The sequence below is a fragment of the Scyliorhinus torazame genome, chromosome 7 (assembly GCF_047496885.1).
Source record: "Scyliorhinus torazame isolate Kashiwa2021f chromosome 7, sScyTor2.1, whole genome shotgun sequence".
In the NCBI taxonomy this organism is placed as follows: Eukaryota; Metazoa; Chordata; class Chondrichthyes; order Carcharhiniformes; family Scyliorhinidae; genus Scyliorhinus; species Scyliorhinus torazame.
Window position 1 is genome coordinate 176418870 of NC_092713.1, and position 25225 is coordinate 176444094.

Below are 25225 nucleotides of genomic sequence, written 5' to 3' on the forward strand. Positions count from 1 at the left end.
CTCCAAAAATGGTACCATGTCCCCACGCCGGCGTAAAAATACTGGCGTTTTACTCTGGAGATTCCTGGGAACAAGTACAGCTAATTCACTAGCAGGGACCTGGAGTAATTCACGCAGCTTTATCTTGAAGCTGCAGGATGAAGGCGGTTTTGAGTCCGCACACGGCAGCGGCGTTCAGCAGCCGCGCCGAGCGCCATAGTGGACTCGGACCGCGGACGCAGACAAAAAGATTAGAGCCCCCGATTGACCGCGGGCACGAGCATATGACCGCGCAGATCTCAACCCCGGACACCTATAAGGCCCCCTCTCGTGTCGATCTGCCCCGCCCTCCACCCTCCACACGGGCACCCCCACCGACAGTAGCAGATTAGTTCCATGCCATCGGGAACTCAGCCAGTCAGAAGCGGAGGATCACTGGGCGGGCCTCGGTCAATGGGCCCCCAGCCACGTCGCATACTCCACGATTCTGCCAATTCTCGAGTCCACGAGAATCGCTTGACCGGTGCCGGCCGAAATTGGATTCTCCATGTCATTGGCCAGGGTTTAGAGAACTTCAAAGTGTATCATGGAGTTCACCTGACCCACAACCTTTCATATATTGTGGTATGGGGAGCACACGGCCCACTCTACAGGGTGGTACAGCAGAAATGGAAAAGCATTTTTCAAATGCAAAACAATGTTTATTCTATAAACTCAAGTTAACCTTTTTTAAAACATACAGTGAACATCTTAGCAACAATTAATTCAAATAACCCCCCAAAGAATACAACACTAAGTAATCCTTCATAAATCCCAAACATCATTCAGAAGACCCTTTTAACACAAAGAACTGTGGTGGGATTCTCCGAACCCCTGCCAGGGGCGGGAATCACGCCGTGCCAGTCGGCGAGCACCCCCCCCTCCGGCGATACTCCGGCCCGCGATGGGCCGAAGTCCCGCTGCTGGAATGCCTGTCCCCGCCGGCGAGAATCAAACCACCTCTCTTCACGGTGGGACTGGGCGGCGTGGGCGGGCTTCGGGGTCCTGGGTGGGGCGGGGGGTGCGGAGCGATCTGGCCCCGGGGAGTGCCCCCACGGTGGCCTGGCCCGCGATCGGGGCCCACCGATCCACGGGTGGGCCTGTGCCGTGGGGGCACTCTTTTCCCACCACCTCAGCCACAGTCTTCACCATGGCCGACGCGGAAAAGACACCCCCTGCGCATGTGCCGCGATGACGTCAGCAGCCGCTGATGCTCCCGCGCGTGTGCGGACTTCCGCTGCCCAGCGAAGTCTTTTCGGCCCCGGCTGGCATTGCTTCAAAGGCCTTTCCCGCCGGTCGCTGGCACGCCAAACACTCCGGCGACCGGCCGCCCCAAAGGTGCGGATTTCTCAGCACCTTTAGCGGCCAAGCCCTCACCTTTAGGAGCTAGGCCCGCGCCGGAGTGGTTGCCGTCCTGCCGGCTGGCGTGGAAGGCCTTTGGCGCCACGCCAGCCCGGGCCGAGGGGACTACGCCGGCCAGCGGATGTACGCGCATGCGCGGAAGAGCCAGCGGCTGCTGACGTCATCCCCGCACATGCTCGGGGGGGGGGGTCACCACCGCGTCGGCCATCGCGGAGACCAACACGGCCGACACGTAGTAAAAGAGTTCCCCCACGGCACAGGCCCGCCCGCGGATCGGTGGGTACTGATCGCGGGCCAGGCCTCCGTGGGGGCACACCCGGGGCCAGATCACCCAGGGTGATCACCCGCTCGAGCCGCCAGGTCCCGCCCGTAAGGGAGGTGGTTTACTTCATGCCAGCGGGACTTCGACCCATCGCGGGCCGGAGATTGGCCGGGGGGAGGGGGGGCCCAGACTTAATCGAAGAATCCCACCCAGAGGGGCGGGGGTTCCCGGCGTGATGGTGTGGCGGGATCCACTCCGGCGTTGGGCTGCCCCAAAGGTGCAGAAGTCTCCGCACGTTTAGCGGCCAAGCACTCACCTTGAGGGGCTGGGCCAGCGCCAGAGTGGTTGGTGCTCCACTGGCTGGCATGGCCGGCCTTTGGCACCACGCCAGCCACGCCCGAAAGGTCTTTGCCTGTCGGCGGTAGTCTGCACATGCGCGGGAGCATCAGTAGCTGTTGACGTCATCCCCGCATATGCGCAGGGGAGGGGGTCACATCCGCCTCCGCCATGGTGAAGACCATGGCAAAGGCGGAAGAAAAAGTGTGCCCCATGGCGGACGCCCGCCCGCCGATCGGTGGGCCCTGATCGTGGACCAGACCACCGTGGGGGCACCCCCCTGGGCCAGATTGCCCCGTGCCCCCCCCCCAAGGACCCCAGAGCCCGCCTGCTCCCGCCGCTAAGGTAGGTGGTTAATCCACGCCAGCGGGAGAGGGTTGACAGCGGCGGGACTTGGGCCCATCGCAGGGCGGATAATCGTGGGGAGGGGGCCGGCAGACCGGCGCGGCGCGATTCCCGACCCCGCTGACGGGGCTGGGAGTTCCGGCGTAATGTTGTGGCGGGAACCACTCTGGCGTCGGGCCGCCCCAAACGTGTGGAAGTCTCCGCACCTTTCGGGGCCAAGCCCTCACCTTGAGGGGTTAGGCACGCGCCGGAGTGTTTTGCGCTCCACCGGCTGGCGGGAAAGGCCTTTGGCGCCACGCCAGCCGGGCGACGCGGATCGGCGCATGCGCGGGAGCGTCAGCGGCTGCTGCCGTCATCCCCGCGTATTCGCTGGGGAGGGGGTCTCTTCTGCCTGTGCCATAGTGAAGACCATGGCGAATGCAGAAGAAAAAGAGCGCCCCCACGGCACAGGCCCGCCCGTGGATCAGTGGGCCCCGATCGGGGGCCAGGCCACCTTGGGGACACCCACCGGGGCCAGATCGCCTCGCGACCCCCCCCAGGACCCCGGAGCCTGCCTTGTCCCGCCGTTCAAAAGGTGTTTTAATCCATGCTGGCGGGACAGGCATTCCAGGGCCGGAGAATTGCCGGGTGTGTGCCTGCCGACCGGAGCGGTGCGAGTCCCGCCCCCGCCATCCGGCATGGCACGATTCCCGCCCCCGCCGAATCTCTGGTGGCGGAGACTTCGGGACACGGCGGGGGCGGTATTCATGCCAGCCCCCGGCGGTTCTCCGACCAGGCGTGGGGTCGCTGAATGCCGCCCGGTTTAATACGGGTGGGATTCTCCGACCCCCCGCCGGGTTGGAGAATCGCCGGGGGCGGCGTGAATCCCGCCCCCGCCGGCCGACGCATTCTCCGGCACCGAAAATTCGGCGGGGGCGGAAATCGCGCCGTGCCAGTTGGCTCCACCCCCTTCCCTGGCGATTTTCCGGCCCGCGATGGGACAAAGTCCCGCTGCTGTCATGCCATTCCCGCCATCGTGAATCAAACCACCGACCTTATCAGCGGGACTAGCAGTGCGGGCGGGCTGCAGGGTCCTGGGGGGGGCCACGGTGGCCTGGCCCGCGATCGGGGCCTACCGATCCACAGGCAGGCCTGTGCCGTGGGGCACTCTTTTCCTTCCGCCTCGAAGTGACCCCCCTGCGCCTGTGCGGGGATGGCGTCAGTAGCCCCTGATGCTCCCCCGCATGCACGGACTTCCGCCGCCCGGCTCAGTCCCTTTGGCCCCGACTGGCGTGGCGCCAAAGGCCTTTCCCGTTGTCCGGCGGGCCGACGCCGTAGTGGTTCATGCCACTCCATCCCACCGGTAACCCCCGCCCCACCTGGTAGGGGAGAATCCCGGCCCACTACTGATAACATTTATAATTCTGAATTCACCAAACGATCAAGAGATAGTCTTTTCATGGAAGAGAGAACAACAGCACACCTGCTTTAGCTGGCTTCAGCTCCAACACTTAAACGAAACCAAAAAAACCACAGACACACCCAAGCTTTTCTCAAAGTGAAACTAAAAGCTGACAGACAGCCCAGCTCCACCCACACTCTTACATCACTGCAGCAATAAACTCCCATTTCTTAAAGATACACCCACTACAGTTATTCTATAAAAACACCCATTTCTTAAAGGTACTCTCACATGACATCCGCCCCCACGCCGAACACGATTTTGGTGTGGGACTGCGGAGAATACAGCCTATTGTCTTTCTCCAGACTCTGTTTCACTATCATTGTCCACACGTTGGTTCTTTATCTCAGTCCATACTCTGGTTCATTGTCGTTGACCACTCTCTGGTTCATTATCTGCACCCTGGTACATTGTCATTGTGATCAAGATCTAGATCATTTATGAAGAAAAGCAAGCACTATAATACCGACTCCTGAGAAATTCTGCACAAAAAATATTTAGCCTCAAATATATGCATTAATGATAACAGTCTGTTTCCGTCACTCAGAGAATTGTTCTTCCATATCACTCTCATTCCATGACATATATTTTTCTCCCATGATCTGTTGTGTTGGACTGTACCTTATGCCTTCTGGTAGTCTATGTACACCACATTAAGTACATTACCCTCGTCAACCCTCTCTGTTCACTCCTCAAAATACTCTAACAACTTTAAACATGAGTTCCTATTTAGATATACTTGCTGGCTTTTCTTAACCAAAACACATTTTTCCTTAAGTAACACAGTATAGTTAGAGCCTGCTGAGGTCTGGACTGAAATCACAGAATTAACCCCTTATCCTACAACACGACGTTGTGAACAGAATGTGAATCTGTAGCTACCCGATAGACTGTGCCTGCTTCACATAAACTGCCTTAGCTTATTTGACCTTCCTTGCTTTAGGTTTATAGAGAGAGTGTGATTCCTCGTATCGCCATGGCAGCCAGTGCAGTAACTGGGACCCCCTACAGTGAGCTGATGAACTCGTGGGGCGTATACTTCCTAGGATTTGTGGGGAAATATGGATATGACCGGATTTTGAAGGTGGGTGAAAAGAATGAACCTGAGTGAACATAGAACGAAGAACATAGAACATTACAGCGCAGTACAGGCCCTTCGGCCCTCGATGTTGCGCCGACCTGTGAAACCACTCTAAAGCACATCTACACTTATTGTCCATATGTCTATCCAATTGCCATTTGAATGTCCTTAGTGTTGGCGAGTCCACTACTGTTGCAGGCAGGGCATTCCACGCCCTTACTACTCTGAGTAAAGAACCTACCTCTGACATCTGTCCTATACCTATCTCCCCTCAATTTAAAGCTATGTCCCCTCGTGCTAGACAGCACCATCCGAGGAAAAAGGCTCTCACTGTCCACCCTATCCAATCCTCTGGTCATCTTGTATGCCTCAATTAAGTCACCTCTTAACCTTCTTCTCACTAACGAAAACAGCCTCAAGTCCCTCAGTATTTCCTCATAAGATCTTCCCTCCATACCAGGCAACATTCTGGTAAATCTCCTCTGCACCCTTTCCAATGCTTCCACATCCTTCCTATAATGCGGCGACCAGAATTGCACGCAATACTCCAAATGCGGCCGCACCAGAGTTTTGTACAGCAGCAACATGACCTCATGGCTCCGAAGCTCAATCCCTCTACCAATAAAAGCTAACACACCGTACGCCTTCTTAACAACCCTCCCAACCTGTGTGGCAACTTTCAGGGATCTATGTACATGGACACCGAGATCTCTCTGCTCATCCACACTGCCAAGAATCTTACCATTAGCCCAGTACTCTGTCTTCCTGTTATTCCTTCCAAAATGAATCACCTCACATTTTTCTGCATTAAACTCCATTTGCCACTTCACAGCCCAGCGCTGCAGCTTATCTATGTCCCTCTGTAACTTGAAACATCCTCCCGCACTGTCCACAACGCCACCGACTTTAGTGTAATCTGCAAATTTACTCACCCATCCTTCTACGCCCTCCTCCAGGTCATTTATAAAAATGACAAACAGCAGTGGCCCCAAAACAGATCCTTGTGGTACACCACTTGTAACTGGACTCCAGTCTGAACATTTCTCATCAACCACCACCCTTTGTCTTCTTCCGGCTAGCCAATTTCTGATCCAAACTGCTAAATCACCCTGAATCCCACGCCTCCGTATTATCTGCAGTAGCCTACCGTGGGGAACCTTATCACACGCTTTACTGAAATCCATATACACCACATCAACTGCTTTACCCTCATCCACCTGTTTGGTCACCTTCTCAAAGAACTCAATAAGGTTTGTGAGGCACGACCTACCCTTCACAAAACCGTGTTGACTATCTCTAATCAAATTATTCCTTTCCAGATGTTCATACATCCTATCTCTTATAAACTTTTCCAAGATTTTGCCTACAACAGAAGTAAGGCTCACTGGTCTATAGTTACCTGCGTTGTCTCTACTCCCCTTCTAGTGGAGGCCCTTCTAGTAATTGCAATAATCTGCAGTGTCATTCAGATACTCCGACTCCGTAAATGGCGAGCAAAAGCCTCCCTCTCACCGATATATACAGTTCGATCCACCTTCTTTGGAATTAAACAAAATTAAACTCATGTACCAATCGCTGCTAAAAATAAACCATGTACCTCTTTAACTTTATTAGGATTAAGTAGAAATGTGATGCTGCTGTTTTAAATTTTGTCCTGTATATAAGTTCTTTGATATTCACCAGCAGCATGAGAGTAGCTTACATAGTGTTAGCTAGAGATCAATTGTGCAGATAAATTAAATGTTTTATAGAGACCTGATTATAGTGACCGTTAGAGGTGAATAAATTTATGGATGTATCAATGAAATATTCGGTAAATGTCCCAATCCATAAGATAGAGTAGAGTAGAACCTTGCCTTGACCAAGGGTGACTGGTCCACCAAGGATGAACAGGGATCGATAGTGTGATCCATCACGCTTCACGTTCAGGGTCAAGAGAACGGGATGTAGCCATCTAAGATGGCCACCTGCAAAGAACCATGGGAATTATGGCCAACCCAGGACTCAGACAGATACAGAGCCAATCTGTATCTGAAACACAGGTAACCAGGTCTGATCGAAACCACTGCTCGTTTGCATTTCAATGGCCCATTTCCCAAGGACAATAGAACTCCAATCAAGCAATGGGTACAGCCACAGACTGATCAGCGCCACTCCCTTTACTCAGAAAGCCCAACTGCCAAGGCACCCGCCACTTTATTGGCCGAAATCGAAGACAGTGATCAGAGCCCTCCCGAACTATTGGGTCCCAAGTTAAGGACTGTCCCAAAGAGGACGAAATCCCAGAGGGATGATAGAGAGCACAGCCATGTATTCTGTCTCTTTTGGATCTGGTCTGTGCCAACCCAATTGCAACAGGAACAGCCAGCCAAGTTCAAGATCAACGATCGCTACCTGACGGATAAGCCCAGCAGAGAGAGCCCTATCCCCGTAACCCAATAACCCCTCCTAACCTTTTTGGTCACTAAGGGCAATTTATCATGGCCAATCCACCTAACCTGCACGTCTTTGGACTGTGGGAGGAGACTGGAGCACGCGAAGGAAACCCACGCAGACACGGGGAGAACATGCAGACTCCGCACAAACAGTGACCCAGCAGGGAATCGAATCTGGGACCCTGGCGTTGTGAAGCCACAGTGCTATCCACTTGTGCTACCGTGCTGCCCCAAATTCTCATTGTGTGTGCTATACATGTTAGAATTGTTGCTGTCCATGTGTTAACAATGTTCACAGTTCACCAGTTGAGTCCGTCCGGTTTCTTTTTGACACGTGTGGACTTCTCATTTGTGTTTGTTAAACAAACGAGGTTGTCTTCGCTGGTGTAACATCATCTCGCTATTGTGCTGTAGAAGTTGCATTACATAGCTCTGTGTCAAGCTCGATGTGTGGAAATACAGGTTGAGCTGTCTTCACTTTGAGAAGTGCTCCACAATTCCTTCGTAGGATTGAACCTTCGTCTATCAGGACGATGTATGAGCGTGGAGCTGCTTGGTGAATCACAAGACCATCCTCCTGTTGGAATCTGCATCCGCACATTACCTCCTGGCTCTAGCGTTGCTAGATCCTTTGCTGTCCAGTCATAGTAATGCTGCTGCTTTTCCGTGTTTTGCTTAATTTTCTATATAGCATTGTCATTGTCAGGATCTGCTGTAGGTACATACGATAATGTAGTACATGCTGTCGATTCATCAGCAGTTGTGCTGATAAATCCAGTTGCTAGTGGTGTCGCTCTGTAATTTAACAAAGCTAATTATGGATTGCTTCTGGAATCCAATGCTTTTTTAAGCAGTTGCTTGGCTTAATGCACATCTTTTTCAGCTTTCCCATTCGATTGTGGATGTTGTGGGCTGGAAGTTACATGTTCAAAGTCATATCGTTGTGAGAACTCCGTCCAGTCACAGCTTTCAAAACATGGACTGTTGTCAGCCATGACAGTAAATGGGATTCCATGTCTTGAAAATGTCTCCTTTGTAGCTTTTATGACCACATTCGAACTGGAATTGGGCAATTTGATCACTTCGGGGAAGTTCCAGATGTAATCTATGACGAACAAATAATAATTTCAATGGAAGTAAAACAGATTGACTCCTTTGTCTATGGAGTCTTGACCAGTTGATGCACCGTACGTGTTTCCTTCTGCTGATGTGACTGGTTCCTTTGACAGGTTTTGCATTCTGCGACAAGATTTTAATATCTTCATTGATACCTGGCCAATACACTGATTGACCAGCTCTTCATTTGCATTTTGTCAACCCCAGATGGCCTTCATGCACCTTGCTGAGTATCATGTTCCTTAACGAAGTCGGAATTACAATCTGGTCTTGTCTAAGCAGCAATCCGTTTACACTGCTCAGATCCACTCGAATGATCCTGTCGGAACAAGTTCCTTTGGGCCAACCATCTCACATGTAATGCAACACACGCTGGATTATGTCATCCTTGGCTGTTTCTTCCTTGATTAGTTTCATTAGAGACAGGTAGACTTTCTTCAATCAGAGTTATTTGAGCTTCGATTGCCTGGACAATGTCGGTCATCTCGGTATCTTCAGTTGCACGCAACAGTGCATCAGCTACAACAAGGTCATTACCCGGTGTGTAGACTAGCTCAAAGTCATACCTTTGAAGTTTCATTATCATACATTGGAGACTCGGAGACATGTCATTCAAGTTTTTCTTGATGGTGGATACGAGAGGACGTTAATCCGTTTCCACTGTTAAGGTGGGTAACCCATACACATACTATGGAACTTGTTCATTCCAGTAGGGAGAAACAAACATTCTTTTTCGATTTGTGCATCGCACTGTTCGATCAGTGTCATTGCTCTTGATGCATACACTATCGGTTGCCATTGCCCGTCAGATGTTTTCTGAAGTGCACAGCTCCTATGCCGTCCTTGCTAGCATCTGTAGATATCTTTGTTTCACTCTTGGGATTAAAGAAGGACAGAACTGGTGCTGTGGTGAGTGGTGTCTTTAGGTCAGATCACTCTTGTGTTCTTCAGACCATGTGAAAACAATATTTTTCCGTATTAGTTGTCTCAGAACGTGATGATAAATTCGGAATGAACTTTCCAAGTCTGAGAACCGCTTTTTTATCTTTAGGAGAAGACATTTTGTTTATTGCTGCAACCTTTTCAGTGTGTGGCTGCACACCTTGAGCTGAAGTCTGATCACCTAAAAACGTGAGTTTGGAGATACCAAACGACATTTGGGTCTATTTAATTTTAAACCAAACTTCTCTAATCGCTGTATGACTTGAAAAAGACGTGCGTTGTGTTCTTCATAACACGTCATGATATACTCTGATGCTTTCAATGTCTTCTATCATTTGTTCCATCGCTTGATGAAATAATTCTGATGCTGATATGATACCGAAAGGCATTCGATTAAAGCAGAACCTTCCACACAGAATCATAGACTTTACAGTGCAGAAGGAGGCCATTCGGCCCATCGAGTCTGCACTGGCCCCTGGGAAGAGCACCCCACTTAAGCCAACACCTCCACCCTCTCCCCGTAACGCAGTAACATTTCCTAACCTTTTTGGACACTAAGGGCGATTTAACATTGCCGATCCACCTAAACTGCACAGCTTTGGACTGTGGGAGGAAACCGGAGCACCCGGAGGAAACCCACGCAGACACGGGAGAACGTGCAGACTCCGCACAGTCAGTGACCCAAGCTGGGTCTCGAACCCGGGTCCCTCGCGCTGTGAAGCAACAGTGCTAACCACTGTGCTACCGTGCCGCCCCTGTCTGCATATACACAGTACAGCTTGATCAGGGCGTCTGCATGGGCTGGACGTGGTCTGCACCTATGCAGGACAGCATTTGACCAGGGTGCATGCATGGGCCAGGAGCGGACTGCGTATATGCAGTACAGCATTGACCAGTGTGTCTGCGTGGACTAGGCGCGGACTGCATATATGCAGTACAGCATTCACCAGGATTTCTGCATGGACCAGGAGCGGACTGCGTGTATGAAGTACAGCATATGGAGTGTTGAAAGTACATAGTATTCTGCTGGCGTCATCTAGCTTCAGTTGCCAAAACCCTCTAGTGGCATCTAGTTTTGTGAAAAATCTGGTGTGCCATCTCTCCTCATGATCTCTTCACGTTTGGGAATTGGGTAGTGTTCCCTTTTTATATTTTGGTTTAGATTCCTTCGGATCGATGCATATTCTTAGATCGCCATTTGTTTTCTTAACGCACACCATCGAACTGACCCAGTCAGTTGGTTCTATCGATTTTGTGATTATCCCCTGCTGCCGCATGCGGTTAAGTTCCAATTTCACGCGGTCCCTCAAGGGAGCAGGTACCCTTCTCAGTGGATGAATGACTAGCCTGGCATGCTCTCTCAGCTGTATTTTATATTTAAGTGGTAATGTATCCATGAAAACTTCCATTAAAAATATTAGGAAACTTGTTAATAATGGCATCAATTTGGTCTTTGCCAGTGGCTGCGATTTTGTCTGAGCTGTGAATTCATTTCACCAGCTTCAGTAACTCGCACGTCTGAACACCCAACAATGAAGGTCACATTGATCCTACAATTTCAAATTCAACAGGAATCTTCTTGTCCTTGATCTGAACTGTTAGATAGCAGGTCCCCATTGTGGTAATGTCATTGCCACTGTAGTCCCTTATTTTCTTTCTCTCGCTAAACCTTTCTATTTTACCTTAGTAAGTTCTCCAGGTACCATGTGATGTTCTCTGTTTTGTTGGTAAGGATGGCATTGATGTGTAATGTCCAACAAAGAATATCAAGCTATGTTGATTAACAAGGCTAGTTTATTGACATTACTTATAACTAAATTTGATCGTCTCACTAAGATGCAAAGGTTGCTAAATAAACTATGCTACAACTCTATCTGCAGATCTCCACAATACCCTCTATCCCGCCTAATCACTTTCTCCCAGAATCAAGGGTGTCACGTGATCTACATGGCTCCTCTTGATCGCCATCTGGTGGTTAGATGTATTTACATAAAATTGTTAATCCTTCATTCATCATACAATATCCATTGTTTAACACACAGCAGCAAGGTTGACGATGCATATCTCATTATTCACACTAATTGGTCCTGTTCGGTCACCTAATGGACGTGAGGGACATCGCCTGGCGAAGTGACCCGTTCTGCCAAACATATAACAGATCTTTCCAAGTGCGGGAAATTGTGGTGGCAAACGTTGATTGCCGCATTGCTGGCACAAAATGCTGGCACAATCCGGCGGGCCGTTCAAAATGGTCAACCATGTTTCTTTTATGACTGCGTCACAGTGCGCTTAAAATGGCCACCCGCACTGAGACCACATTTTGTTTTGATTGCATCACAGTGTTTATGGCGCTGGCATCAACATGTTGCAGGTTGAGCATACTAATCTGCTGTGCAGCTAGCTCACTTGCATGGCAGATCTTGATAGCATTTTCTAATTTCAGGTCCTCTTCCCTCAATAACCTCTCACATTCGATACGCTGAATACTGTCTGGTCACGTATCATCAAAGAGTATAGAGTACTAAAATTACATGACTGCACATTCAACAGCAAGTCGGTAACAAAAGAATCAACAGATTTGCCTGCTTTTTGGATACGCGTATGAACCACACAAACGTTCAAATGTTTCATTTTTCTTTGGGGAGCAATGCCCACCAAAGTACTGTACTACTGCATCGAAGCTTTTGCTTTCGTCTTCGCTGTCAATAGCAAAGGTATTGTATATTTCTAGTGCTTGAGGACCTGCCTCCGTGAGCAGCAATGCAGGCTGTGTTTGCAGGCCAAGGGCTGTAACATAAGACCATAAGTCTTCGGAGCAGAATTAGCCCACTCGGCCCATCGAGTCTGCTCCGCCATTCAATCATGGCAGATATTTTTCTCATCCCCATTCTCCGGTTTTTCCCCATAACTTAGTGGCAGCATGCTGGCACAATGGTTAGCATAGTTGCTTCATAGCTCCAGGGTCCCAGGTTCGATTCCCGGCTTGGGGCACTGTCTGTGCGGAGTCTGCTTGTTCTCCTTGTGTTTTCGTGGGTTTCCTCTGGGTGCTCCGGTTTCCTCCCACAGTCCAAAGATGTGCAAATTAGGTGGATTGGCCATGATAAATTGCCCTTTGTGTCACAAACAGGTTTGGTGGGGTTACTGGGTTAAGGGTGGAGGCGTGGGCTTAAGTGGGGCGCTCTTTCCAATGGCTGGTGCAGACCCAATGGGCCGCCTGGCCTTCTTCTGCACTGTAAATATTATGATAACCTATGAGAAGCTCCATATCCCCTAATTAATGAAGAACCTACCTATCTCTCTCTGAAAGACACTCAGTGATTTGATCTCCACAGCCTTCTGCGCCAAAGGGTTCCTCAAATTCACCCCCTCTTGCTGAAGAAATTCCTCCTCATCTGTGTTTTAAAGAATCGTCACTTTCCTCTGGTCCTAGTTTTTCCTACAAGTGGAAACACTCTCTCCATGTCCACTCTATCCAGGCCTTGCAATATCCTGTAAGTTTCAATGAGATCCCCCCCTCATCGTTCGAAACTCCGACGAGTACAGACCCAGAGTCCTCAATTGTTTTTCATGCGACAAGCTCTTCATTCCGTGGATCATTCTTGTGAACCTCCTGTAGACCCTTTCCAAGGCTATAACATCCTTCCTTAAATACAGCTCCAAAAACTGCTCACAATACTCCAAATGGGGTCTGACCAGAGCCTTTATACAGCCTCAGAAGTACATCCTTGGTCTTGTATTCTGCCCTCTCGACATGAATGCTAACATTGCATTTGCTTTCCCAACTGTCGGCTGAACCTGCACATTAACCTTAAGAGAATCATGAAAGGACAAAGTTCCTTCGTGCTTCTGGTTTCCTAAACATTTTCTCATTCATAAAATAGTCTATGTCTCCATTCCTCCTTCCAAAGTGCATAACCTCACACTTTTCCACATTGTATTCCATCTGCCACTTCTTTGCCCACTCTCCTAGCCTGTCCAAGGTCTTCTGCAGCCCGCCTTCAACTCCTTCTTCCTGATCATTAATGTAATTGTGAAAAGTTGTGGTCCCAGCACAGATCCCTGAGGCATACCACTGGGCACCAACTGCCATCCTGAAAAAGACCCCTTTATCCCCACTCCTTGCCTTCTGCCAGTCAGCCAATCCTGTATCCATGCCAGGACCTTACCCTTAACACCATAGGCTCTTAACGTATTCAACAGTCTCCTATGTGGCACCTGTCAAAGGTCTTCTGGAAATCAAAATAAAACACATCCACTGGCTCTTTTTTGTTTAAATTCCGTGTTACTTCCTCAAAGAACTCAACAGATTTGTCAGACATGACCTCCCCTTGATGAAGCCGTGCTGACTCAGTCCTATTTTATCATGCACTTACAAATACTCAGTGATCTCAACTTCAATAATGGACTCTAAAATCTTACCAATGACCAAAGTCAGGCTAATTTCCCATTACTGCCTCCCTCCCTTCTTAAACAACGGTGGTTAGCCACTTTGCAGTCCTTTAGGACCCTTCCTGCCTCCAGTGATTCCTGAAAGATCACCACCAATGCCTCACAATCTCCTCAGCTATCTCTTTTAGAACCCTGGGGTGTAGTCCATCCGGTCCAGGTTATTTATCCACCTTCAAACCTTTCAGTTTCCCCAGATGCTTCTCCTTAGTGATGGCCACTGACCGTCTGCCCCATGATTCTCCTGGAGCTCTGGCATCCCACTGGTGTTTTCCACTGTGAAGACTGATGCAAAGTAACTATTCAGTTCATCTGCCATTTCTTTGTTTCCTATTATTTCTTTTCCAGACACATTTTCCAGTCGTCCAATGTCTATGTTTGCCTTTCTCTTACTTTTTGTATATTGAAAAAAACTCATCCTATCTTCATTTATATTACGAGCTAGCTGGCACTCATATTTCATCTTCTCCCCTTCCCCCCTATTTGCTTTTTTAGTTGTTCTCTGCTCGCGTTTAAAGGCTTCCCAATCCTCTGGCTTCCCACTAATCCTCGCTGCTTTGTATGCTTGTTCTTTTGCTTTTATGCTGTCCTTGACTTCCCTCATCAGCCATGGATGCCTTATCCTCCCCTTAGCATGTTTCCTTCTCCTCAGGATGAATTTCTGTTGTGCCTCCCGAATAACCGCACAATACCCTTGCCATTGCTGTTCCATTGTCTTCCCTGCTGGGCTCCTTTTCCGATCAACTCTGGCCAGCTCCTCCCTCATGTCTTTGTAGTTACCCTTAGAATAAAGAACAAAGAAAAGTATAGCACAGGAACAGGCCCTTCGGCCGTCCAAGCCTCTGCCGACCATGCTGCCCATCTAAACTAAAAAGCGTATTTAACTCAAACACCGTTACATCTGATTCCAGCTTCTCCCTCCCAAATTGCACAGTAAATTCTATCATATTGTGGTCACTGCTCCCACCTGTGTTCCTTTACCTTAAGTTCCGTAATCGAGTCTGCCTCATTATACCAGTAGGCTCTGTCACAAGCTGCTCCGAAAAACCATCTCTTAGACATTCCACAAATTCATTTTCTTGGGATCCAGTACCAACCTGATTTTCTCAGTTCACCTGCATATTGAAGTCCCCCATGATTACTGTAATATTGATTTTTTTTACATGCTTTTTCTATCTCCTGATTTATTTTCTTCCCCACATCCTGACTACTGCTAGGGAGTTACTACATAAGTCCCATCAGGGTCTTTTTATCTTTGCGATTCCTCAACTCAACCCCCAGAGATTCTATGCCTTCTGATGCTATATCGTTCCTTGCGATCAATTTAACTTCATTCCTTACTAACGATGCAACCCCGCCCCATTTGCCTGTCTGCCTGTCCTTTCAATAGGACACATATCCTTGGATATTTAGATCCCAGCCCTGATTTCCTTGCAGCCACGTTTCTGTGATGCCCACAACATCGTACCAGCCAATTTCAATGTGCGCAACAAACTAATTTACATTGTTCCATATAGTGCGTGCATTTATGTTCAACACCCTCAGTCCTGCATTGACCACCTCCCTTCTCACACTGGTCATTATTTTTGCTCTGCCTGAGGATGATATTACATAGAACTTAGAACATACAGTTCAGAAGGAGGCCGTTCGGCCCACCGAGTCTGCACCGACCCACTTAAGCCCTTACTTCCACCCTATCCCCGTAACCCAATAACCCCTCTTAACCTTTTTGGTCGGTAAGGGCAATTTATCATTGCCAACCCTCCTAACCTGCACGTCTTTGGACTGTGGGAGGAAACTGTAACACCTGGAGGAAACCCATGCAGAGACGGGGGAACGTGCAGACTCCGCACAGACAGTTACCCAGTGGAGAATCGAGTCTGGGACCCTGGCGCGGTGAAGCCACAATGCTATCCAGTTATGCTACCGTGCTGCCCTATGTGTTCTCTTATTTTGGTTCTCTATTTCCCCTTCAGTTATTACACCTTCTAAGCTAACGCCCTGGTTCTCACCCCCCTGCCATACTTATTTAAAACCTCGCGAGTGACTGTCGCAAACCTCCCAGCCAGTATATTGGTGTCCCTCCAGTTTAGATGTAACCCGTCCTTCTTGTACAGGTCCCACCTGCCCCGGAAGATATCCCAAGCTGGTGGGGTGCCTTAAAACCTTCCATCTCTAACTACACAGACTTTTGTTGCGTTGGGTTGCAGATGGCCGTAGTTCCCCACGTCGGTGGAACAAAGAATAAAGAACAATACAGCACTGGAACAGGGCGTTCGGCCCTCACGCCTGTACCAGTCATGATACCACCCTTGGCCAAAACATTCAGCACTTCCTAGTGCCATATCCCTCTATACCCATCCTCCATGTATTTGTTGAGATGCCTTTCGAATGCCTTTAATGTATCTGCTTCCACAACCTCCCCTGGCAACGCATTCCAGGCACTCAGCAACATCTGTGTAAAAAAACCTACCTCGCACATGTAAAGAATCTTCTCTTTTCGTTCTTCAGCCTATTTCGCTCTGTCTTCTCCGCTGCTATTTGTAATTGTTCTACACGCCTGGTATCATGTTGCTTTCTGTGATATAACTGTTATAATGATGGACACAGAACATTTAGTTGTTTAACTATAAAGATGATTAATTAACAAACACGTGGAAAGATAACTAATGAACCATAATACAGACGATTGCGACCAATGGAATTCAATGAATTCTTCTGGAGCTACTCTAAGTGTGACTATCTTCTTGTATGGCTTACTACTAACTTGTGGGTGTCTCGAGTCATGTGATAGATCTCTAATGCCACCTGCTGGTCGGAGGTCGTTCTGATAACTATGTGTATTGATAGACAATTATGTACATTGATGTCGACATAGATGTCACCATACTCCTCCTCTCACTCGCTCTGCCCCCTCCTCTCTCTTTCTGCCCCTATTCCTCTCTCTCTGCCCCTTATCTTCCCCCTCTTGCTCCCCCTCCTCATCCTTTCCATCTCTGACCCTCCTACTTCTCCTCTCTCGATGCCCCTTCTCTTCCACTCTCTGCCCCTACTCCTCTCATTAACTTTGACCCTCCTCCTCTCCCACAATCTGCCGCTGCTCCTTTTATCTCTGGCCTTCCTCCTCCTCTGACTCACGCTGCTGCTGCTCCTCTGTCTCTTTGCCCCCCTCCGCTCTCTCTCTCCCTCCTCGCTCCCTGTGTCCCTCCTTCTCTCTCTCTCTCTCTCTCCCCATTCAAATCCTGCCATGGCAGATAGTGAAATTTGAATTCAATAAAAATAAAAATCTGGAATTAAAAGTCGAATGATGACCATTGTCAATTGTTGTAAAAGCCCATCTCGTTCACTAATGTCCATCAGGGAAGGAAATTTCTACCTGCTCCTCTCTCTCTGCCCCTCCTCTCTCCAACTGCCCCCTCCTTTCTCTATAATTCCCCCCTATTCTCTCTGCCATCATCCGCTCCCTCTGCCCTTCCTCGCTATGTCTCTCTCATCCTCTCTGTCCCACCTTCTCTATATCCCCTTTCTTTCTATCTTAATGCTACTCCTCCTCTCTATTGCTCACTCTGCCCCAAACCCTCCCTCTGCCCCTCCTGTCTCTCCCTCTTTCCCGCTGTCACTCTCCGCTCTATCTGCCCCGCCTATCATAGACACATCTATTTCTCAAATTTTTATTGTGGTCAGTATGTTCGTTTGACTTTTTCTTCAGTCTTGTAGCATTTTAATTTTTCTCTACAGTCGTGAAGTTTTAGGTTTCTCCATTCGCTACCTCCATTTTGTACACTCAGTCTTGGATACGATTTGTAATGTCTTAATGAAGTCCTGAAAGTCGAAAGTAGGTTGACCATATGTATTTATTAACTACAAGAACCCTATACATAGATAAAGTAAACCTGTCTCCATGTGGCATGTTGGCACAGCAGTTAGCACTGCTACCTCACAGCTCCAGGGACCCGGGCTCAATTCTGGCCTTGTGTGACTGTCTGTATAGAGTTTGCACCTTCTCCGCATGTTTGCTTGGGTTCTTCCAGGTGCTCCGGTTTCCTTCCACAATCCAAAGATGTGCACATAGGTGGGGTTATGGGGATAGGGTGAAGAAGGTGCTTGGGTGGGATTCTCTTTCGGAAGGTCAGTGCAGACTCGGTGGGTCTTTCTGCTCAGTAGGGATTCTGTGGTTGCTTGTACACATGACCCTGACCAACACTGGACTGACTCCTTGGCGTGGGTGATGTGTTCTCTTACATTACTTTTTGGGTGGAACTCTACCCAATCACCCTTTGTGTGCCAGAATCTTATGCTCTGATTTTTGCGCCATGTTGTGACGCCTATTTTCCCATTTCTCCAGGTCCTGGGAAGGCATGTGCGTGACTTTGTGAATGGTTTGGACAATCTACACGAGTATTTGCGTTTCAGCTACCCCAAGGTTCAGCCTCCAACCTTCTTCTGTCAAGAGGAATCAGCGACAGGAGTCACCCTTCACTATAGGTACTGTATACACGTGACGAACCTTCTAATAATAATCTTTATTAGTGTCACAAGTAGGCTTACATTAACACTGCAATGAAGATATCTTGAGAATCCCCTAGTCGCCACGCTCAGCCACCTGTACAGATACACTTTGGGAGAATTCAGAATGTCCAATTCACCTAATAAACACGTCTTTCGGGACTTGTAGGAGGAAACCGGAAGACCGGTGGAAACCCACGCAGACACAGAAAGAACGTTTAGGCTCCGCACAGACAGTGATCCAAGCCGGGAATCGAACCTGGATCCCAAGCGTTGTGAAGCGACAGTGCTAATCACTGTGCTACTGTGCCGCCTATGTGTATAGAGGGAGGTGATGGGCCAGTGAGGTATTGGATAACTGAGCAAAGGCAGTCCACATCAGAGTCAGAGTGTCACCACCCTCTCCACTGTTTTACGAGGTCTGGGTTCAAGTGCTACTGCAGGAATTGGGCACCAAAATCAAGGATGATGCTCCAGTGACTTGTTGAGGGAGTGTTCCACAGTAAGGGTAAGGCCTCGCTCTATTTGCTCAGGTCAATCTGAAAGATCCCATGACACTACCTTGAACATAGCACTGTTGCCTTACAGCGCCAGCGCCCCAGGTCCAATTCTGGCCTTGGATCAGTAGAGTTCGCACATTCTCCCCATATCTGTGTGCGTTTCCTCTGGGTGCTCCAGTTTCCTCCCAGAGGTCAGAGATGTGCAGCCTAGGTGGATTGGCCACGCTAAATTGCCCCTTAGTGTTCAGGAATATGCAAGTTAGGTTAAGGTGTACGGGGATAGGGGCAGTGGATGGGGGAGTGGGCCTAGGTATAAAACAAAGAAGAACAAAGAAAAATTACAGCACAGGAACAGGCCCTTCGGCCCTCCAAGCCTGCGCTGATCTAGATCCTCTATCTAAAACTGTCTCCTATTTTCTAAGGATCTTTAACCCTCTGCTGCCTGCCCATTCATGTATCTGTCTAGATGCATCTTAAATGACGCTAACGTGCCTGCCTCTACCATCTCCGCCGGCAATGCGTTCCAGGCACCCACCACCCTCTGCGTAAAGAACTTTCCACGCATATCTCCCTTTAACTTTCCACTTCTCACCTTGAACTCGTGACCCCTAGTAATTGAGTCCCCCGCTCTGGGGAAAAAGCTTCTTGCTATCCACCCTGTCTATATCTCTTATGATTTTGTAGACCTCAATGAGGTTCCCCCTCAAGCTCCGTCTTTCTGATGAAAATAATCCTAATCTACTAAACCTCTCTTCATAGCTAGCGCCCTCCATACCAGGCAACATCCTGGTGAACCTCCTCTGCACCTTCTCAAAAGCATCCACATCCCTTTGGTAATGTGGCGACCAGAACTGCACGTAGTATTCCAAATGTGGCCGAACCGAAGTCCTATACTACTGTCACATGACCTCCAACTCTTATACTCAATATCCCTTCCGATGAAGGAAAGCATGCAGTATGCCTTCTTAACCACTCTATCGACCTGCGCAGCCACCTTCAGGGTAAAATGGACCTGAACACCCAGATCTTTCTGTACATCAATTTTCCCCATTCACCGTATAGTTCTCCAAACTATCTATATTCTGCTGTATTCTCTGACAGTCCCCTTCACTATCTGCCACTCTTAGTGTCATCTGCAAACTTGCTAATCAGACCACCTATATACCTCCCTCCAGATCATTTATGTATATCACAAACAACAATGGTCCGAGCACGGATCCCTGTGGAACACCACTGGTCACAGTTATACATCTTGAGAAACTCCCTTCCACTACTACTCTCTGTCTCCTGTTGCCCAGCCAGTTCTTTATCCATCTAGCTAGTACACCCTGGACCCCATGAGACTTCACTTTCTCCATCAGCCTCCCATGGGGAACCTTATCAAATGCCTTACTGAAGTTCATGTATATGACATCAAGAGGCCTTCTCTCATCAATTAACTTTGTCACTTCCTGAAATAATTCTATTAAGTTGGTAAGGCATGACCATCCATGCACAAAACCATGTTGCCTATCACTGATAAGCCCATTTTCTTCCAAATGGGAACAGATCCTATCCCTCAGTATCTTCTCCAGCAGCCTCCCTACCACTGACGTCAGGCTCACCAGTCTATAATTACCTGGATTATCCCTGCTACCCTTCTTAAACAAGGGGACAACATTTGCAAATCTCCAGTCCTCCGGTACCTCACCCGTGTTCAAGGATGCTGCAAAGATATCTGTTAAGGCCCCAACGATTTCCTCTCTCACTTCCCTCAGTAACCTGGGATAGATCTCATCCGGACCTGGGGACTTGTCCACCTGAATGCCTTTTAGAATACCCAATACAGCCTCCCTCCTTATGCCGACTTGACCTAGAGGAATGAGGGAGTATAGTGCTCTTTCAGAGGGTCAGTGCAGACTTCATGGGCCGAATGGCCTCATACTGCATTGTATCCTATGGATTCTATGATTTTATAAGAACAGGGTAGTTCTCCTAAGGGTCCGAACCAATTTTTATCCCTCAATCAACATCACAATAAACAGATTATCTGGGCATTGCCATATTGCTGTTTTTGGGATCTTGTTGTGCACAAATTGGTTGCAATGTTTCCTTAATTACAACAGGAACTACACTTTCAAAACTACTTCAATGACTGTAAAATGCTTTTGGATAATGCTGCAGCAGTATAATTATTTGCTGTGACAGGAGCAAGCGGAAAGGTTATCTTCACTATGCCATGGGTCAGCTCCGACAGATGGGGAAGCAATTCTACGACACCGATATTCATGTGGAGGTGCTGTCTGAACAGTTAGTGGGTGACTATTCACATGTCACCATGAGGTAAGAGACCAGTGGGGGAACGACTGCAAGGGCAGCTGTCAATCTGAAACACACACCCAAGCTTCAGAGTAGAAAAGGTACAGCTAGATTAATCGCAAATGATCTCTAGCGGTGAGTGTGCATGACAATCACAACAGCACCCGATGCTGAGAATACGTAACAATCACAATAGCACACATACAGTGCTGAGTGTACACTACAATCATAACAATACACAGTGCTCAGTGTGCATTAAAATCACAACAGCACAGAGTGCTGAGTGTACACCACAATCACAACAACATACAGTGCTGAGTGTACACTACAATCACGACTACACACAGTGCTGAGTGTTGTCATGTGAGAGTACCTTTAAGAAATGGGTGTTTATAAAATAGCTGTAGGGGTTGTACCGTAAAGAAATGGGGGTTTATCAGTTATGTCAGAGAATGGGTGGAGCTGGGCTGTCTGTCTGCTTTTACTTTCGCTTTGGCCTGTTTGCTACAGGGTGTGTTTTAGTTTCGTTTTTGATTTGGAGAAGCTGCAGCCACAGCAAGATGTGTCTGAATCTCTGCAGCTAAATAATATTCATTTGGTGATTTCTAAGTGTTAATTGCTCTCAGTAGAGAATTTAAACCTGCTGTCCTTCTGCAAAAAGTGCTTTTGTCTTATGGATGTCTTATAGAGTACTGTATTCTTTGGGGTGGGGGTCTGTGTATTTGAATTGATGGTAGCTAAGCTGTTTACTGTGGATTTATAAAGTGTTAACTGGTTTTCATGAATAAACATTGTTTTAATTTAAAATTAATTTAACGTCCTGTTGCACCACACCTGTAAAGTAGGCCCATGTGCTCCCTATAGCCACCATCTATTTAAAGTTGTGGGTCAGGTGAACTCCATGATACACTTTGGGGTTCTCTAAACCCTGGCCCATAACAGTGTGCACTACAATCACATCAACACAGTGCTGAGTGTGCACTACAATCACAACAACATACAATGCTGCGTGTACACTACAATCACATAACTCAGTGCTTAGTCTGCACTACAATCACAACAACATACAGTGCTGAGTGTGCACTACAATCACAACAACACAGTGCTTAGTGTGCACTACAATCACAACAACATACAATGCTGCGTGTACACTACAATCACAACAACATACAATGCTGCGTGTACACTACAATCACATAACACAGTGCTTAGTCTGCACTACAATTACATCAACACAGTGCTGAGTATACACTACAGTCACACCAAAACACAGTGCTGAGTGTACGCTACAGTCACAACAACACACACTGCTTAGTGTGCACTACAATCGTAACAGCACAGAGTGCTGATTTTACACTACAATCACAACAACGCAGTGCTGAGTGCACACTACACTCACAACAATAGCACACAGTGCTGAGTTTTGTCATGTGAGAGTATCTTTAAGAAATGGGTGTTTACAAAATAGCTGTAGGGGTTGTACCATTAAGAAATGGGTGTTTATCATTTATGTCAGAGAATGGGTGGAGCTAGGCTGTCTGTCTGCTTTTACTTTCGCTTTGGGCTGTCAGCTGCAGGGTGTGTTTTAGAACGTTTTTGATTTGGAGAAGCTGCAGTCACAGCAAGATGTGTATGAATCTCTGCAAGCTAAAAAATGTTCATTTGGTGATTTCTAAGTGTTAATTGCTCTCAGTGGAGAATTTAAACCTGCTGTCCTTCTGTAAAAAGTGCTTTTGTCTGATGGATATATGATAGAGTACTGTATTCTTTGGTGTGTGTGTGTGTGTGGGGGGGGTGTATTTGAATTGATAGTAGCTAAGATGTTTACGGTGTATTTATAAAGTGTTAACTGGTTTTCATAAATAAACATTGTTTTAATTTAAAATTACTTTCACGCCCTGTTGCACCACACCTATAAAGTAGGTGCTCCCCATAACCAACATCTATTAAAAGTTGTGGGTCAGGTCAACTCCATGATACACTTTGGGGTTCTCTAAACCCTGGCCCATAACAGTGTACACTACAATCACAACAACACAGTGGGGGCCGGTTTTGCACAGGGCTAAATCGCTGGCTTTGAAAGCAGACCAAGGCAGTCCAGCAGCACAGTTCAATTCCTGTACCATCCATCCCGAACAGGCGCCGGAATGTGGCGACTCGGGGCTTTTCACAGGAACTTCATTTGAAGCCTACTTGTGACAATAAGCGATTTTCATTTCATTTTTCATTAGTGTGTACTACAGTCACAACAGCACAAAGTGTTGAGTGTACACGACAATCACAACAACATACAGTGTTGAGTGTACACTACAATCACAACACACAGTGCTTAGTGTGCACGACAATCACAACAACACAGTGATGAGTGTACACCACAATCACAACAATATACAGTGCTGAGTGTACACTGCAGTCACAGCACACAGTGCTTAGTGTGCACTACAATCACAACACACAGTGCTTAGTGTGCACTACAATCACAACAACACAGTGATGAGTGTACACCACAATCACAACAATATACAGTGCTGAGTGTACACTGCAGTCACAGCACACAGTGCTTAGTGTGCACTACAATCACAACACACAGTGCTTAGTGTGCACTACAATCACAACAACACAGTGATGAGTGTACACCACAATCACAACAACATACAGTGCTGAGTGTACACTGCAGTCACAGCACACAGTGCTTAGTGTGCACTACAATCACAACAACACAGTGCTTAGTGTGCACTACAATCACAACAACACAGTGATGAGTGTACACTACAATCACAACAACACAGTGCTTAGTGTACACTGCAGTCACAGCACACAGTGCTTAGTGTACACTACAATCACAACACACAGTGCTTAGTGTGCACGACAATCACAACAATATACAGTGCTGAGTGTACACCACAATCACAACAATATACAGTGCTGAGTGTACACTGCAGTCACAGCACACAGTGCTGAGTGTGCACGACAATCACAACAACACAGCGCTTAGTGTGCACTACAATCACAACAACACAGTGCTGAGTGTACACCACAATCACAACAACATACAGTGCTGAGTGTACACTGCAGTCACAGCACACAGTGCTTAGTGTGCACTACAATCACAACAACACAGTGCAGAGTGTGCACCACAATCAAAACAACACACAATGCTTAGTGTGCACTACAATCACAGTGCTGAGTATACACTACAATCACAATACACATTGCTGAGTGTACGCTACAGTCACAACAACACACAGTGCTTTGTGTGCACTACAATGACAACAGCACAGAATGCTGATTGTACACTACAATCACAACAACGGAGTGCTGAGTGTACACTACACTCACAACAATAGCACAGTGATGAGTGTACCCCAAAATCACAACAGCACCCGTGCTGAACGTACATGTGAGTTGGGAGACAGACTGAGTGAGGTAGCCAGAGTGGGATTGAAACTTGGTAATTTGGAGCAGTGTGGTAATTCGGTGAAGAGTGGGAGGAGGTGCTTTTTTCCCTTTTGTTTTTGTTTCTTTCTTCTTGGTTTTTATCTAGTAATTTGCAGTGAGAGATCCAGAGAGCATCCTGGGATGGTGAATGATATAAAGACCTACCTCGGGTAACAATAATAATCTTCATTATTGTCACAAGTAGACTAATGTTAACACTGCAATAAAATTACTGTGAAACGCCCCTAGTCGCCTCATTCCTGCGACTGTTCGGGTACACAGAAGGAGAAATCCGAATGCCTTTCGGGACTTGTATGAGGAAACCGGAGTACCCGGAGGAAACCTACGCGATGAATGAAGGCAAGAGTTTTATAAATGTTCTTAAATAAATTAATTGGTGAAATAAATGTTGGTTAGTGAGATTAACTGCTGCACTTGTGAGAGGTGCGAGATCCGTGACATTTCCAGTGTCTCGGACGACTACGCCTGCAGGAAATGCTCCCAATTCTAGCTCCTCACAGACCGGCTGGAACAGCAGTTGGATGCACTAAGGAACTTGAAGATAGTGGAAAGCATAGACAGGGGTTTTAGTGATGTGGTGACACCCAAGGTGCAAGCAGATAGATGGGTGACCGCTAGAAGGAGCAGGCAGTCAGTGCAGGAATCCCTTGTGGTCGTCCCCGTCTCTAACACCATTTT

General features: G+C 47.8%; 1 protein-coding gene across 21 annotated transcripts in view; it reads left to right on the forward strand.

The window, feature by feature from the left end:
- The window catches only part of LOC140426724 (soluble guanylate cyclase 88E-like), a 581053-nt gene that overhangs the window by 79392 nt on the left and 476436 nt on the right, over positions 1 to 25225 (forward strand). For 16 of the 21 annotated variants that reach the window (XR_011948285.1, XR_011948284.1, XM_072511832.1 and 13 more), the window contains 3 exons: positions 4708 to 4848; positions 18130 to 18269; positions 20978 to 21112. Coding sequence is in view for 19 of the 21 variants with exons in the window: in XM_072511832.1 (XP_072367933.1) it covers positions 4708 to 4848; positions 18130 to 18269; positions 20978 to 21112 (416 nt within the window). In the remaining 2 variants the exon portion in view is untranslated. Of the gene's footprint in view, positions 1 to 4707; positions 4849 to 9447; positions 9528 to 18129; positions 18270 to 20895; positions 21113 to 25225 lie in introns of those variants that run through there. The other 5 variants (XM_072511826.1, XM_072511838.1, XM_072511839.1 and 2 more) reach the window with 4 other exon arrangements.